The following is a 16,830-nucleotide window of genomic DNA, read 5'->3' on the forward strand; positions in this document are numbered from 1 at the left end:
GGGCAAGCAATATACAAAAGCAACAAAAAAGGTATCTATGGGTTTAAAAGGATATAAAAACTGCAAACAAAAAAATCCATTCACATTGGTTATAGCCCACCTAACTAGCCACAGGTTTGTACAGTGAGCTGTAAATCTCGCTAATATTTGTGAACCAAGTCCCTGGGACATAATTTTCAGCCAAGCTGCAGTATCTACAGCTTACAGTTTCTTATATTTTTGCTTAATTTTATATTGTGTGTCACTGATTACTTGCAAACACAGACTGTCCCATTTGGGGATCTGGCACTAACATGCTGACATTGCAGAATTTAGCAGCACAATTAGTGAAGCACTGTAGTTACCAGGAGAATAGGTTCTTTGGATGAGCATATGACTGAAGTCTGACCCAGTTCACTTTACAGAAGCACATCATGTTTTTCTCAGTCCCGAGCACCAAACAGTATAGCGTGCTTATACACTGAATTAATCTTTAAGCACACCCAGGATAATCCAGAAATAGATCAGGAGCATTGCACATTCCAAATTTGCACATACACTTTCAAAGATGCTATTTTTGCAAGGTATACAGATGGAGGAAATAGAACGTGTTCACTGCTGTCTCAGTGCCTGCATTCTTGCACTGTCCCTGACCTGATTCAGGTTCCCTTGGACTGCAGCCCCGGGCTTGTTTGACAGACATGCACAAGGTTTTTATTGGTTCTTTGCTGAGACCACCAAACCTATTTTGTCACAATGAGCCAGGAGTTTGTCCTGATGGTTTTAGCCACCTATTTTTGCCGATTTTCTCTATCACACTTGGGATATACCATCCCCTATGCTCAAGCTGAAGCTGCAAACAGATAGGTACGCTGGACCTGCAAGTCAATCTTGTGTCAAACATTGTTTTTCTTTCTTGCATTCCTGCCAAATTAATCAATAATTTCTTCAGATCCTTCAACAGAGATGCTTCTATTGATGCAATGCTTTTGTTTGTTTTTTAATAAACCATGACTATTCTGTCCTTTTGCCTGCACACACTGCTACTTTACTCCTAAAGGTTGTATCAAAAAGCTTACAGATCACAGTACCAAACTACCACGGCCAACACATACTCCAACAAGAGAAATGTAGCAAATTAATTCTTCATGACCACAAATTACAGGCAACAATCACTGACAACAACCACAAAACCAGACACAGAGCCCTACACCTTATTCTGTCTTCTTCCACTGCAGCTGAATTTGTATTTTGTACCTGCTTTTATGCAACTCCCACTGTTTTGAGACACTTTACACACCAACAGGGTCAACTCCTTTGCAGATGTTCCAGGCTTTCTTCTCTCTATGTGGTGGGCATGTATTCAGATTTCCCTCGAGTGCCTGACAGTGCACGTCACCTGTCTGGAGACACACATCATCTCTGTTTAGAGATGTGGTATTTATAGCATCGGGGACTTTCTGTGTAATGCACCAAAGCACGGCAAGCTGGCTTATTACTTGCTGCCTCAGAGTTCAAAGCTCAGTACCAGATCCAGACATCAAACTTTTTAAATATTAAGGGCCATCTGGTTTTACTTTTAGTTAGGCTCATAAAACAGAAAATCCCAGATCATGGTGTTTGGTGCTGGCTTTCTCATTTCTGTCCCTGAGTCACTGAGTAATCCTTGGGAAGTAAAGAAAAACCCAAATCCTGTGCCTACCTACTGTATAAGACAGATATGTTACTAAAATGGTGTCCTCTTACTTATTTTTAATCTAACTATATAAGACTGCATCAGTTGCCAGCGCAGTGACTCAGCAAAGCCCCAGGCAAGGAAACTCCCTGCTGGGACTCCTGCAATCCAAAGGGAACGTGGCCAGGCACAGAGCCTTTCCTCACAGAACAACCTCACCTGCTTTGGGCACCTACTGGACACTCGGGACACTCGCAGCAAGGGCTCATGGAACCAGAATGCAAATTGCTTGTGAGTAATAAAATAAGGACCAAAGCACTTCGCCTATACAGCCATCAGATTTCAGGATTGTTTTATGAAAGTTTCGTGGTCCTCAACTCAGCACCTTTACATTACTCCCATTAATTTACACTTAAATTCAACAACATCCCTAATTTTGCATTAGAGAGCCTGCCTGCCACCTCCCCATCTGCACCTCTCGCACCAATACCTGTCAGTATAGAAGCAAGCCCCACATTCCTAACAGGAAAGCTCAGGTCTTGCTGGGGTATTTGTCTCCCAAGTCATTTTGGAACATGGAGCCCGTATAACTGATTTTAAGAGACTATCTGTTAATTAGTATCCACAGAACTATCACGTGTGTCTGTGATGTTGAACACAGTATCCTCTATTCAGCAAGCAATTTATTTCAGGAGGTTGACTCATTTCCTTAAAGCTTTTTGAGCTATCTGTTGTGACTGAAAAAAATTCAGAAAATTTAGAAGTACTCAAGGAAATGAGCCAACACATCCTGGAAGAAATTCATCCAATATACACACACAATAAGATAAGTCAGTCTTAGATTTCTAAAGAAATGAGCAGGAAGGAGTTCTAAAAGAACCTGAAATATTTTCTGTGAAACGCAATGTTTGTTTCCCATCCTTGTAATTCTCCTTACGCTCCCTTTAAAAGCAACATACTAATCAGGAAATGGTTTTCCTAAGTTTGTTTTCTCCCTGCAAAGGCAAAAAACCTTCCTGAAACAGTTTAGTGGATCTCCCCTATACTTAAATTAAAAACACTACTGTATGTGTGCATTATGAGAGCTTTCAGATCCTAGTGCTTACTCCTAGAGGCACAGAGTCCATGGTCAAACCATATATCCAAGAGAGCCTTTTCAGTGAGATGAGTAACACAACACTGAATCACCTCATCACAGACTCATTACCTTCAGGGGTTTCCAGCTATGTATCAATGTCTCAACGCACTAGTAAATATTCTTGACTATCAAATAAGCCACCTCAAAGTAACTGGTAGAGTTCATGCTCTAACTAAACAGAAGACAGTTTTCCTTTGGAAACTTAAATGGAATTTTATGACAAAGTCTTGATTTACTACATTTAACTGCAGAGCAGTCCTAAACAAAAGGACATTATCTAAAAAATAGCATCTTACAATGTATTCTGCATCATATGGCATGCAGTATATAGATAGAGTAGAGGGGGGGGAAAGGAGGTTGGAAGATCACTCGTGATTTCTGCAATCTACTTCAGATGAAGACAATTTAGAATTTCCAACATAATTTAACTTCTGAGTAATGCACTGATGGCATAAACAGAGTTTTCGAGTAATAACAAGAAAAACTGCTAATTTGTCTTCAGCACCATCCTGTCACATTCAGAGTAATAGGAATGATTTTTTCCCCCCTATACACTGCCAGATCATTTTTCTCACATTTCTGCTTTAGTAGTTTTGTAGTGAGATGGATGACTACTTCACAGTTAAGATTTACCTCTTCAACAAAAAGGATGCCAATATAGTTATTTCTCATCACAAATATTTAAGTTGATGTCATGAAGCTGAGAGAAATGAAGCCAAACACTGCTTATGATAAGTACTAAATAGCTCTACAGATTAAACGGGATGAGACTGAAGCCAGAAGAAACACAAAGGTCATTTTGCAGTTCTTCAGAAGCAGTATCATTTCAACCTGTGCCAAAAAGCATCATCAGAAGTCAAGAAAGGAAATAAGAATTTTGCTTATTTAACTTTTTAGCATAAAATCTCTGAAATAAAAAGCCCTCTCCCCCATGGTGTTAACATGCAACAGCAAAAAGGAACACAAAACTGTAGATTAATGAAGGCAAGTTTTATTAAGTTGTGTAATTATCTTGAAAACATCTACATATAATATTTCCATTATTTCTTCTCCATTTCCAGGAGCGTATTCTTATAAAGCATTAATTTCCTGGGACTCTTCAGGCAAGGAACAGAACCTAGAATTGAATGCAACTAGAAACAAAGGCTCACCAACTCAGCTACTGCCAGCCATACAAGTAAATCCAGACATAAATAAGTAATTGCAAGCAGTGCAATTAGACTTGCACTCCTTTTACAGCAGCCTACAAATCACATCCCGTCAGAGCCTCTCTGCTGGGGTCACTGCTGCACACTGCAGATGAGCAGGTCCAGCGGCAAATTACTGCCTAGAGGCTCCCTCCCACTCCTGGTTCCACACTCCTGCAGGTAACCCCAGCTGCTGTCCCCCAGCCCCTCCGAGATGCTGAACTGGCCCAGAGCTGTTTGCATTCCTGGGAGAGTAAATGCTCTGCCAGCTTAGCACTGCTGAGCCAGCACCCAGCAGCACCAAGCACAGTCACCTACGTGACTCTGAAACAGAGAGATTTGTATTTAACTGCTAGAGCAGAAGAGAAGGAGTGCAATCAGTTCAACATGCTGTAATTAGGACTGCTTTCCAAACCCCAAACCTTTCCTGATCTGATCGACTCGGATTAACGAATGCACAACAAAAGCCATAGATCTTTGCCTCCCTTGGGGCAGTGGTGCTGATGTCAGCTGGAACGGCCGGGATTTCACTTCTCAACACATAGCAGGGGTATGTTTGGTTTGGGGTTTTCAAAGGAACTGGACAATGTACTTTTCACCCTACTGCTCAAATTTACAAGTTTAAGAACACATCAGAAAAATTGTTGTTGCCTGCACATTAAGTACAACCTCATCAATAACTCCTAAAAATCTTACTCATTGTTGACTTTGGTAGATTGTTGCATCCTTATTCAGTATCTGGGAAGCAAGTGTCTTTTTGGAAGTCTACTAAAATTAAGAGATGTATCTATGTTGAAAAATTTGTCAAACTGAATTTTCCCCCACCCTGCAGGCTTCCATCTGCTGAACTATGTCATGCATGAACCTCTAGATACAAATTAAACTACAGTGAACATAATTTTTTTTTTTCTTTTTTAATGAGGTCATTGCTGGATATTTATCTCGGTGACAACCAAATGTGCCTACTACTGCACTATAATGTTTTTCTACACATATTTCATTTTACAAAGTCAAACCCATTTAGGCTTAACTAGCTTCATATACAAGAAAGTGCTTCCACATTTTATGGCAAACATAAAACACTGATTAAGGTCCTGATTTTGCAAGGCATGGAACGAATTGAGTTCTTAGTCCTCTTCACAGATGACACCTATTAGGTCCAAGCTTTCAGTATTCCCCTCTTGAAAATTATCCTGAAGTGTGACTTAAGTCACATGAACTATATTTTTGACCACCAGATGAAATTTAAATTCTCAAGGAATGATACATTTAATGGAGCATGAGAGCTCATACCATATCTGAACAGATATCAGTCTTTTTCCTACAGTACATACAGAGTGACTACCTTACTTATATGGAAATTGTAGGTTCATCTTTTTCGTTACCACGCACTGGAAGACAAGGGATTAATTTCTTCCCAATGTTAGGGTAGGAATCACAAGGGCAATGAACCTACTAATTTTTATGAACTTTCTAGGACTACTGACACATTAGTGATCAGTGACTTGAAACATGACGGAAGACTAAACAGTTTGACACTAACTCTGAATGACTGCCGCACAAAGGAGGCAGATCTCATGAAGAGAGCTTGAGCAGACCTTGAAACAAAGCTCAGAAGCACAGGGTTTGCTTGCCTGAAAATCAGCTGCCCATTACAGTGAGGGCGATGGGGTCCTGGCTGCTGCTGGGCACAGAGACAGGAAACGCTGCCAGTGCAGCCGAGCCCAGGTCCTGCTGTGCCCACAGGGTGAGCGCCGGCGAAGCACAGTCAGTGGAACTGCACAGCTCCAGCATCTTCACCCCAAACCCAGAACCTCCCTCATGCCAAAATGGCAAATCCTACAAGGGCTAGGTACCACTCTGGCCCACCTGAAAATTTTTTCACACCAGAGAAGTTTCAGATCTGGCCATTCTCTGTGTCTTTTCTGTCCTTCAAACAGCATAAATTGATGAGCTTTGCTAGGAAAGGAGGCCTATCAAAATCAGTATTGGCACCTTTGTTAACCTCCTCCAGTTATCATTTAAGAACCTGTGTATCAAACTCTATTAAAAATTATATTAAATGTATCTGCCAATAAAGTGTTAGCTTCAGAGTCCTAGTATGTTTGTGTCTCATCTTTTCATGTCCCACTGACTTTACCTACACCGACTTTACCTACACCAGTCACATCCTTAACATATCCTATTTAACACTCAGCTTATAACATTAATTAATTCAGATTCTTACAGCCATTGATAAATCCGTGCAGACACAGGAGCCAAGAACTTCATAAAAAATGTACAGGAGGAATTCTAACACTATGCATAATGCAAAACTAATCCATAATCTATTTCTCACATGAGAAAAAAATCAATACATGAATTTATGCAATTCCTTTTTCAATCTGGTTACCACTGACTTGGAATAACTGTTTTCCCAAATTATTTTGAAAATACTGTATGGCATGATGATTTAATGATAGAAAACAGCACTGGAAATGTCTTTAAAAAAATTAAATCCAACCTCCTTCAAACAAATTAAAATACAAGCTGACACAAGGCAGTTTTATGGTAAAAGGGAATATTACAAATCCAGAGGTCCACGTTTTTCACTATCCAGTGTTTGTATTTGCCATCTTCCCATCTGCTAGAACAGTCACTTCAAAAAGTCAGGGTGGTGAGAACACCACTTTCTATCCAAAGGATTATAAATGTTGTCATGCCAAAACCTCCTGCAGTGGAAAGATACTGACAACATAGCTGAAAATGTCCTCCCTGCAGCTACATTTGTCTAGTTTTCAGGTCAGGGCTATCTGAAAAACTGAAAAAAACACCACAATTAACTGAAAAGTTTGGATGTTCTGGCAAGATCTTTTATGTCACAGCTTGAATTTATATATCATCCTTCAAGTTCCTACATTTTGGGTGTTTCAGCAGGGAATTATTTTCTTCTTAAAACAAAAAAATAGTATATATTTTATAATGTAACTAGTATCTTTTCAGGCATCTGCTTTATGCAAAGAAAAATACATAGAGAAAATACTTTTTATCCACATCTTCTAATTTTCTACAGTTAAGAAATGGTATTATGCTGTCCATACACTGATTTTTGAACAAAGTTCACGAGCTCACAACTGAAGAGGAGAAATTCCATGTTGGTGAAAAAAGAGCTTTGTATGTAGGTCAGGACCTAGGAAGAACTGAAAGAATAAAACTGGAATTCAGTACCTGGAGGGAAAGCTTCTGAAGACCCTTGGTTTATTATACAGGTTTTTTTAGACCACTGAAGCCTCACCACATTTTAGGATACAGTTGTTATATTAGACTGCCTCCACTTGTCATTATCCCACTCAAGAGGTAGCCTTTCCCTAAATATTGCTAAGTCATCAGCAAATGAAACAATCAAGGCAGCTTTTTCTGGCATTATGACTGATGACAAAGAGCACAATGCCAGCATTCTGGAAGTCAAAGCCAGAGACTCTCATGGAGCCAGCTGAGGAAAGATTCTTCCACAAAGAAACTCAAGCCAGTGGTTTACAGACCTTAGCAGCAGCCACAATGAGGAATAACCACAAATTAATAGTTTTATGCCTAGCAACTAGTCAACAGACATGAACAGTACTGCTCATGTTTTAAAGTACGGAAAAGGAAAGAACAGAACAGGAAGGGAAAAAAAAAAAAAACAAGTGAATAATCAGAATTTTCTGGAAGATAATGAAGATATTACTTTGTATGCTTCCTGTAATGCAAACCAAATTAATCTTCTAGGAATAAGGTATTTTAACATTTTATAATCTCTCTGTTTAATGTGAGCCTCTATTTTAAGCGTACTAAAGGCCGTTTATGCAAAAGCTTTTTTCTTTTTAATCCTGTCTGACCTGAAAAGGAGAGGCTCCAAACTCCATTACCCTAGGAAGCTTAGTATAAACCCAGAGCCTATCTAAATTGCCCTATATAACTTCACATCAGGGGCGGGTTTGTTTCTTCTTATTTTTGGTTGGTTTTCTAATTCTATTTTGGATCCATGATGTAGGTATAACAAAAAGCCAAGCAGCTTCTGTAAAGCAGCTAATGGAAACAAATATAATGACCTTTGATAGCCAGCATTTTGAATGTGCTAAGGATCTCTAGAATGAGGGCATGCAGCTCATAAATAGGACTCTGGAAATTAGGACAAAAATAGGCCAACCTGAGTAATTTGGCAATGGGAAATAATCTATTTTAACCAGAAATAGGGTTTGCTTCTCTCTGCTGACTTTTTATTCTTTATTTTGTACTTCCTGTTTTCTTTTAATATGAGATTTCATGACAACCCATAACACTTACCAAGATGCAACTTCCCTCAGCATTCCACAAGCAGTGGAGAGTCCACCTGCTCATCTTTTTGAGCAGCCCTCACTTTCCAAGAAAGTCCTGGAAGTCTGTTGCTACAATAACACAGTAGCAAGAAAACTGGGATTTCATAGTTCCTTCAAACTGAATATCCATTTATCTTCTTTGATTCCAAATGGGGCTAATATTTGGCACAGCTTTACTCACTACAGGATTCCAGAGCTTGACCACTCTTGTCATAGCAAGATGCAGATTCCTCTTAGATACAGGAAATAAAAAACAACCTCCAATATATTAAATATTGCTTGTAACAACAATATTTTTTAAAAAATTAAATAAAAAGCTGGGTTGCTACTGAACAAGAAACCCTTATGGGTCTAAGAAGATGCGTGTTAAATTCTGTAGTCTTCTACAGCTTCAAAAGATGGTGGCTTTCAGTCTAAATCCTAATTAAAAATTAAGAATTTTTGAGAAGAGGATTTATTCCTTCCTTATTAGGACAGAAAGACTGAAAATTTACCTCTACTTCTCAAAGGAAGCACAGGCCCAGTATCTGTACTAAAAAGCCCTCTCTTCAAACTTCATCATGCTTGTCACTCTCAAGTGACAATCCTCATTACCAGTCCCGAAGAAAAAACGACAAGTCCATTCTAGGCAGAGCTTAAAGCTGAATCCAAAATTATAAACCTGTGTTTCAGATTTGACAGTTTCACATTTCACACAACACTGCCTGGTTTACCCAAAGAGAGCAAACAACATTTCTGCCTTGCACGCAGCCTCGGTGGGACCCCTCTCTGTGCTTTCACAGCTGTGCTATCTGCACTCCCTCACATCTCGCCTCTGCAGACAGAAAGCTGCTTTAACAAAACTTGATAGACAAGACTGTTCCAGAAGTGCTACTGGCACTTTTAAAAGTTCAGCCAGTACAAATCCAGAAATAGCCAGGGAAAAGGATGTTTGCCTTCACAGAATGCACCATGTCCCTCACATACACTTTTCTTCTCGTAATCCTTGGGAATACACTGGGAAAGAAAAAGAACATGCATACAAAGCTCAGTAAGAGCTTGTTCCTCAGCAAGAAAATTGGCCATGTTTTCACATGCACATCGATGAAACTGAGGAAGATACAGGTATGGTAAAAGTGAGCAAACTCACATATACATCTAAAAACATTCTTTAAAACATGAAATTCTATTAAAACTAAGCATGAATTTAGCTATGTAGAATTTTTTAGTTAGGTTCAATTCCTTGTATTTAAGCATGAAAGACTGAAAGTTTCTGTACAGGAGTATCTTGTGAATTAATGTCTCATAAAATACAGTCTTTTCTACAAAGTATTTCTTCATTTATGACTTCCTTCCTTTTTTTTTATAAAATAACTGGAAGTCCCAAAAAAAATATTCACACAGACTTTAAAAAAAATTAAAAATCAGTCCTTAATAATAAGATGATTCTGTGGTTTTCCCCTTGGTCTTTTCTCATTTTAAAAAAGTAACATTTCTTTTCATAACCATTTAGCAGGCCAACTGAAGTTGTACTGTACTAGGAAAAGCTCCATCTACTATTCCCTAGTGAAAGCCAATCAATCAGCTGCAAAGCACTAACAGCAGAGGCAGTGACTCTGACTGCTGACAGTCTTGCTACCAAGTGCACCAGTCCACGCTGGGTGAATGTGTGCAGTGGGTTCTGGTCAGCCTCTTATAAAGAAACTTCTATTAAGAACTCTGGTGGGATTTCTCATGAGCCACTGCAATTCTGACCATGCTCAGAAGCATAGAAATGCCTTCTCATTATAGAAACTAATGAGAACATGCTAATTGAGTAAATTAATGAATGAAGACGCAAGACAGCTTCCAGTGCTCCATTTTCAATTCCTTTTATAATGGCTGTAACTCTGCAAAACTTAACTTGAGCTGAAAATGTACCTGGATTGCTTCAGACCTTTGCCAAACCTCTCTGTGCAAATGCCTAAGCTCAGAATGATGCTCATTTTAGAATACTCACCTTCTCTTCACAGAATTAACAACCACTTTTTCTTCTAAAAACACTGATCCAGATTGCATGGCAGTTAATTGGACAAGCAACACTAAAAAAAAAAAAGCCATAGGACTGTGCTTTTGCATTTTAAAATAAGAGTACAATATTTGCCTTTTCCTGCTCCTAGCTCCTCGAAAAATGGTGCTTTACTAGAAGACATAGGGGAATACTGGAGGTACAGCAGCAAGCTGGCAGAGCCCCAGTGCTGCCTTGTGCTAGTAACCACACACAATTCCCAGTGCCTTCAGGAGCCTGTGCCTGAGGGGAGACTTAAACGAAGTAATTTTCATTTTAAACAAAGACCAGGATGGAGAACCTCAAGCAACTACAATACATGTTAATAACATGTTTGAGAATAGACCTTTTATTCTTAAAAATCTTAACCAACTAGCATGCCTCTCCTGAGAAAATAAGAAGTGTCTTCAATTTACAACGGAGTAAGTGGAAACTGGAGGTACTTCACAGCTATTATCATGAAGGATGGAAAATCCTGGATTATACCTGTAGAATTTAACTTACCTTAACTGCGGCTATAAAAGTTATGCAAATTATAAGGTTTTTTTAACACTTGAAAGAGTTGATCAAAAAATTTACATCAAAGATAGACAGGCATGCCTATCAGACTGAGTATGTCCTTACCTCTGTTGTTAAAAACTGTGCAATTTTATCATTCAGAATGATGAAACCACAAGTCATAAGAAAGACTCTGCTCAGGTCTATTTTAAATTAGTAACAAAACTCACACCACCATTCACGGATTTCAAGTGGCAATGGAGACAAAAGCTTCTGGACCTTCCTTCATTTAACAAGAAAGCATCCACATACTCTGGTATTACATGGTCATATAATGGGCAGTTTAGGGCCAAGAAGACATAAATTTGGGTGTTCCTTATAGGTTTCTTACCCTGTGGTAACTTAATACTGTTTTGTACTTTAGGGACTCAGTAGACTCAATGCAGAAATATTTTTAATCATGAAAATAAGATAAAAACCACTTTCAGCCTAGAGTAAGAACCAATATGAATTTTACAGAGTTGCTGCATTTTAACTTATTGAATATCAATCCTGAAGTGCTGTGAACCATATAAAAACAGCAAGAAAGACTTACACCTTTATGCAGATGAAGCTCTCAATGTATTTAAATTAGAATGTTTCAGCTCATTTAGCAGTCTGTGCATTTTACAGCACAGATTACACTTCAACTGCTAATGCTGTTGGGAAGATCCATTCCTGTTTATTATGGAGACACCTCATTTAGGTGCCTTAAAGGTTAGTGCATATCCACAGTTTGTTCCAGGAGAGACTGCAGCTTATGCAGCAACTCCAACACAGCTTTTATAGCCAGGTATACACTGGAACAGCACAAGCTAATAATGCCCACTATGTGGAACTACAGTCATGTTGGAAAAAAATATCAGACTAAAAAAAGAGAACTAGAAACAACATCTACACAGAATGTAACATTTAGTGATGCAGAGATGGAACATCTTGGGAAAAGGTGGCACAGCAGGTATTCCTCAAAGATCCTACTGAGGCCAGTTTCATTGCACTGCACTTAGTCCCAGCCAGATGTAACTTCAGTGGTCAGAACTGTCTCCATCAGTTTCTGCTATAGCTGCTTCTGGTAGTTTGAATTCACCGTTCTCTGTACATGAGTAATTAGGTCCAGAGAAGCAGCACAATCTTGGAACAAATGGACCCATCAGTCCCACTTAGTGAGCACTGGTTAAATTCAGTGCACTGGTTAAATTCAGTGCAGTGATTCCTGAGGAGGAGACTAAAGCCCGTGTGCCACTCCAGGTACTGCCTGTGCTCCCTTCCTAGCAGGGACATAAAGGCTGACCTTTGGACAGTTCCAAACCACACATGCAGTAGGGACGTTTGCATCCTTGATTAAACAAAACACAGAGGAAAATCACAACGCAGATAGGTTACTGGTGCTCTCAGCACCAACTGACCTACTGATCCACTCTTTTGGAGTCACATTATTTGCTAATGCACACACAACCCATAGACCCTTGCATGGCAGCCTAGAGCTCTTTCCAGCTCCTCCTATGAAAGAGCCTGAACAGCACAAAGAAACCCACACAGAAGAATCTCTGGAGAGGATTTCCTTCTACAAAAATTCCTCATAAACAGAAATTTTCACTCCTTCAGAATTGATGCTATTTCAGTTCTACAAAATCAAAAACTTATACAAATAATAATGTTGCTTTTCACAAATGATAAGAGGTTATTTGTCCAAGATAATGTATAAACATTGGACTGTAAGCACATCAAGTTACATGATGAGTATGATACTTCAAATTTTCCAGTCTGTAAGCCAGCCACCAACAAAAGTGGAAACAGGAAACTGTATGCATATTTATTGTTTAGGAATAATGCATTTCATCTTCTAGCAGGTCATTGTGGAACCAGATCTACATTAACTAGAATCATGTTTTTACATAGCTCACTGCACGGAGAAAAGCAAAGAGGAACCCAAGGCAACTCTCTCCAGTTGTACCTCAGCTTTATCCATAGATTAATTCTGTAGCATGCCAGAATACCTATCAGAAAAGAAAATATGAAGTAGCAAAACAGCAAGAAACACACAGAAATATTACAATACAATTCTGACTTACCTATGTGATAAAGTCCTATCCAGTCCGTTGGATCTACTTCTTCCTTAATATCCCAGAAAATGATGAGGTTCTGAGACTGTCCCAAGGTATATTCGTACATGCTGGCTGTCAAACTAGACCTGCTATCTGAGGTCACTAAATCAGTGTCACTGTTGGCACGCTGCAAGTTCATGTTCTCGGGCATGGTGCCCTGGGAGGCCAAGCTCTGCAGGTTCTCGGGGCTCAGGGTGTACCGGAGCTGCGGGTTGCGACGGCGCACGAACAGCAGGTGTTCTCGGGCCGAGCTGGCCATCTCTTCTCCACTTCTGTCAACTCACGTAAAAAAGTTGTTGTTCAGAGATCTATCACAACAAAGGAAAAAAGACAGTTTCAAGTGAGACAGGAGATGACTTAGTCAGTTATCAAATGGAGAAGTATTAGTGCAAAAATGTTCCCACAGAAGCCTGAAACAGACCGAGTACAGTATTTCTCTTCCTTGCTCTACCACTGCAAAGAATTGAGTGTCTGTACATTAAAAAAACACCATGATTCACAACAAAATACAGAGTTAGCCACACACCATGAAATAACATTTATAAGCCAGAAAACAGCAGAAAGCAAATTGTCCAAGACAATCTATGAAGCAAGAACAGCCTCGGTAACAAAGCTAATGTGTGGCCTTAAGAGTGAGTAGCCTTAAGAGCAAAGACACAATGAGCTTGTCTTCCACCATCAAAATCCCAGCAATACATGATGTTTATGGTAGTTTCAACAATACCCTCTATGCACTGTTTGATCAGCATGAGTTAAGTGTCAAAGACTTATTTCAGCAGAAATAATGTATCCCATATTTATGCTACTATAAAATCATCTTGTAAGGATTTCATCTCATGAGGTACAAAGCATAGCTTCCGAGGTCCTCTATACCGTTAAAAAACATGTCAAACCATTGACTGGGGTACTTTAGACTACAGATATATATCCAATTAGTCCATTCATCTGTGCAGTCAAATTTTTCTTGTCTTTCTCCATCCATTAGAAAACAGAGGCCTTAGAAATTCAAGGCAATTTCTTCAGCAAAGGAGCTGTCATTGACTGTTTTCCTCCAGCCCTGAGCACACACTTCCCTGAAATACCTTCCCTGAAAGGGCCATGCCAATATCATTACCCAATACATTCTGAACTAGAACTTGCATTTCATTATCCATTACTGTCTACATTACTACCTAAATTACTGTCAATTGAAAATAAGCCCTCACATTACTCACAACTTTTGATAAATCATAACTCATCTTCAATTTTCTTTTCAATAATATTCCAGTGTATGAATTCTTCAAGCATACAAAAAAATTTTCTCCTGTTTTTCAGCTTTTCTTAAATTGAGATGTTTTGAAACACTAAGAACTAACAAAGGGAAAAAATAAAGTTCAACTTATCCAGTTGTCTGCAGTATACCATACACTGTATGTGATTCAGCATCAAATAATGCAAAAAAGGAAGGAAAGAGAAATTCAGTTCAACAATTCTACATATACAGAAGTGACATAGAGACGACCATGTTTACTTCAGAAAGTACATGACACAGTCTTTCCTGACATAAGGAATATTTTGGCTGCATACACATTTTATTTCTGGTGCTGGATGTCAGCAGGGTTCAATACCTCCTCTCTGCCATTTCCTGCAGACTCTGCCCCTGGCACAAGGGTCAGTGGGAAAAGGGGAACTTTGGTAAAAAGGGCCTTTTTAAATCAGAGTCAGGGAAGATAGTATCTTGCTTCTCTATGCAAAGTTTTATTCACTAGATCTGAAAATCTCAGAGTGCTCTGAGACCAGAAAGGTTGGTAAGAAACAGCTACCACCTTCCCTACAAGCCAGTGAAACACACAGGGATCAGCCCTGTGATGTGACACCACACACTACATTTAAGTGTTAAATGTCACACTGACAGAGTTCTACCCCCAAGTCAGGAGGTCCTGATTTGCTCCTGAGGCTGCCCACCACAGCAAGCAGCCTGGGAACCACAGCCCTCAGTGCCAGATCAGGCAGTATTAACTGAGTGACAGAGAACTATTACATTTCTTGTCTTCTGTCCCACAGCCACAGGTTTATGTCTTTTTGAACTGCCATATGCAGTGGTTTTATGGCAGTAAAATCACTGCACAGTAACTGTCATGCAGGCAGACTACAAGTTAAAGACAAAGTTGTCTTTAATGGGAGGGATAAAGAAATTTCCTTCAGCTGCAGAGCCTTACACTGTACCCAGGGCAAAACTGGCATTTGTTGGAACATATTGAAAATTTATATGCAGCAGATGGACAAACTCATCTATGGTTAAGGACACATGAGAATTAACTTCTACTAGCCAGCACTATGCCACAGTTTAAGAGATGAAAATAGCCCGAGAAAAACATTAACTCTTTTGCAACAGTCCGTTTTCCTAAGTCCCAATGGCTATCACTCTGGTGAAACACATTAGCTTCTGAAAGTAAAGGAAACCATAAATCTAAATGCTGGGTAACTTGTTTGATCCCATTCATAATTCCAAGTGTGATCCAAACAAACCACATAAAGCCACTGAAATCAATTTGCAACCAACAAGTTAAACTCATATGTAAATGAGCTCCTATTGCAGGTAAAAAAAAAAACCTCCAAAATTTCAGGACTCGTAAGTTTTTACAGCATCATCTAAATCATTAAAAGAGGTTGTAAAGAGGCCCTCAAAGGGGCCCTCATGTCAGATAGTACTCTGCTATGTAGTATCTCACAGTGAGATTAATTAAGATTATTTGTAAAGAGAGAAATGTAACATTCATGTAAAAGGGGAAAAGATGATTGCCATAAAACCCAATCCATAAGAAGTGACAGAAGGGCAAAAAGAGCCACTGCTCCAATTATTTCCAACTGAGAAAAGAAATTAAAACCTTACACAGTGCCTTCCTGCCTACAAAAGAAATTAGTTCATTGGGTTAACAATTCCTGATGTCTGTCACTAATAACATAACCAACAGAACATTAACACATACATCCCACCGTAGACTGAAAATAAGAATTATCCTCCCACTTTCGGTTTCTGCTAAGCACCACTGAAACAGCATTTGCAACCAGACTATGCTGCAAAGACAATGCCCAGGATTAGCTGTGTGCACCTGTCCTGCCATGAAGGTTCAGCTCATCAGGCTGAACACAATCAGAGCAGCGATATCAGTGCGTATCACACCAAGCTGGCCAGGCAAATTGTTTCATGAAGGCAAACTGAAATGTTCAACTTGAATTAAAAGCATAGGAAAATATAGGCATTCAGAAAACCAGCAGATACTAACTTTACCAAACTATTTCAGATGAAAAGTGAAACCTGTATCAAAGCTACTTATCCGTATCACAGCATTTTCTTCAGTACTTGACAAGAAGCTTAGAGAGAACTAGAACTGATTTCCTCTTAATCTGTAAGTGGCCCAAGTTCAGGATTATTTCTATCTAAAGATATACTCTCCAATTACTAATCATAGAGGGACTAGAACTGGGAAATAGTTCCACTTAATACACAACATATAGATAGGAAAAACCCACTTGCCCAATCTTCTTCACTAAAGGAAATTGAAAAGAAATGTCAGGCCATTTCACATAGTCAAATACTCAACAATTAAAAAAAAAAAAAAAATCCATGAATGGAAATCCATTCCAGCACAGGAATAACCAAAAAAAAAATCCTACCCCACCATGCAAAACAAACCTGAGTTCACATGCTGCCCTGTTTATCTTACTCCTACCAGTGATTCATTTCTTGTTTACGTAGCACTCTTTGATGTGGCTGACGGGTGCTGCTCCCAGGCTCTTCGCACAGCACTTCGAGTAAAGCAGCCCCGGGCAGGGCCGGCCCCGGCAGGAGCTGCCCCGGTCCCG

The 16,830-nt window shown here is 39.3% G+C and overlaps 1 protein-coding gene across 1 annotated transcript in view; it reads right to left on the reverse strand.

Moving 5' to 3' along the window:
- The window catches only part of HECW2 (HECT, C2 and WW domain containing E3 ubiquitin protein ligase 2), a 143,478-nt gene that overhangs the window by 84,501 nt on the left and 42,147 nt on the right, over positions 1 to 16,830 (reverse strand). Inside the window, exon 2 of the mRNA XM_053982155.1 lies at positions 12,952 to 13,292. Coding sequence (XP_053838130.1) covers positions 12,952 to 13,243 — 292 coding nt within the window. The 5' untranslated portion in view covers positions 13,244 to 13,292. The remainder of the gene's footprint in view (positions 1 to 12,951; positions 13,293 to 16,830) is intronic.

Source organism: Vidua macroura, chromosome 7 (assembly GCF_024509145.1).
Source record: "Vidua macroura isolate BioBank_ID:100142 chromosome 7, ASM2450914v1, whole genome shotgun sequence".
Lineage (NCBI taxonomy): Eukaryota > Metazoa > Chordata > Aves > Passeriformes > Viduidae > Vidua > Vidua macroura.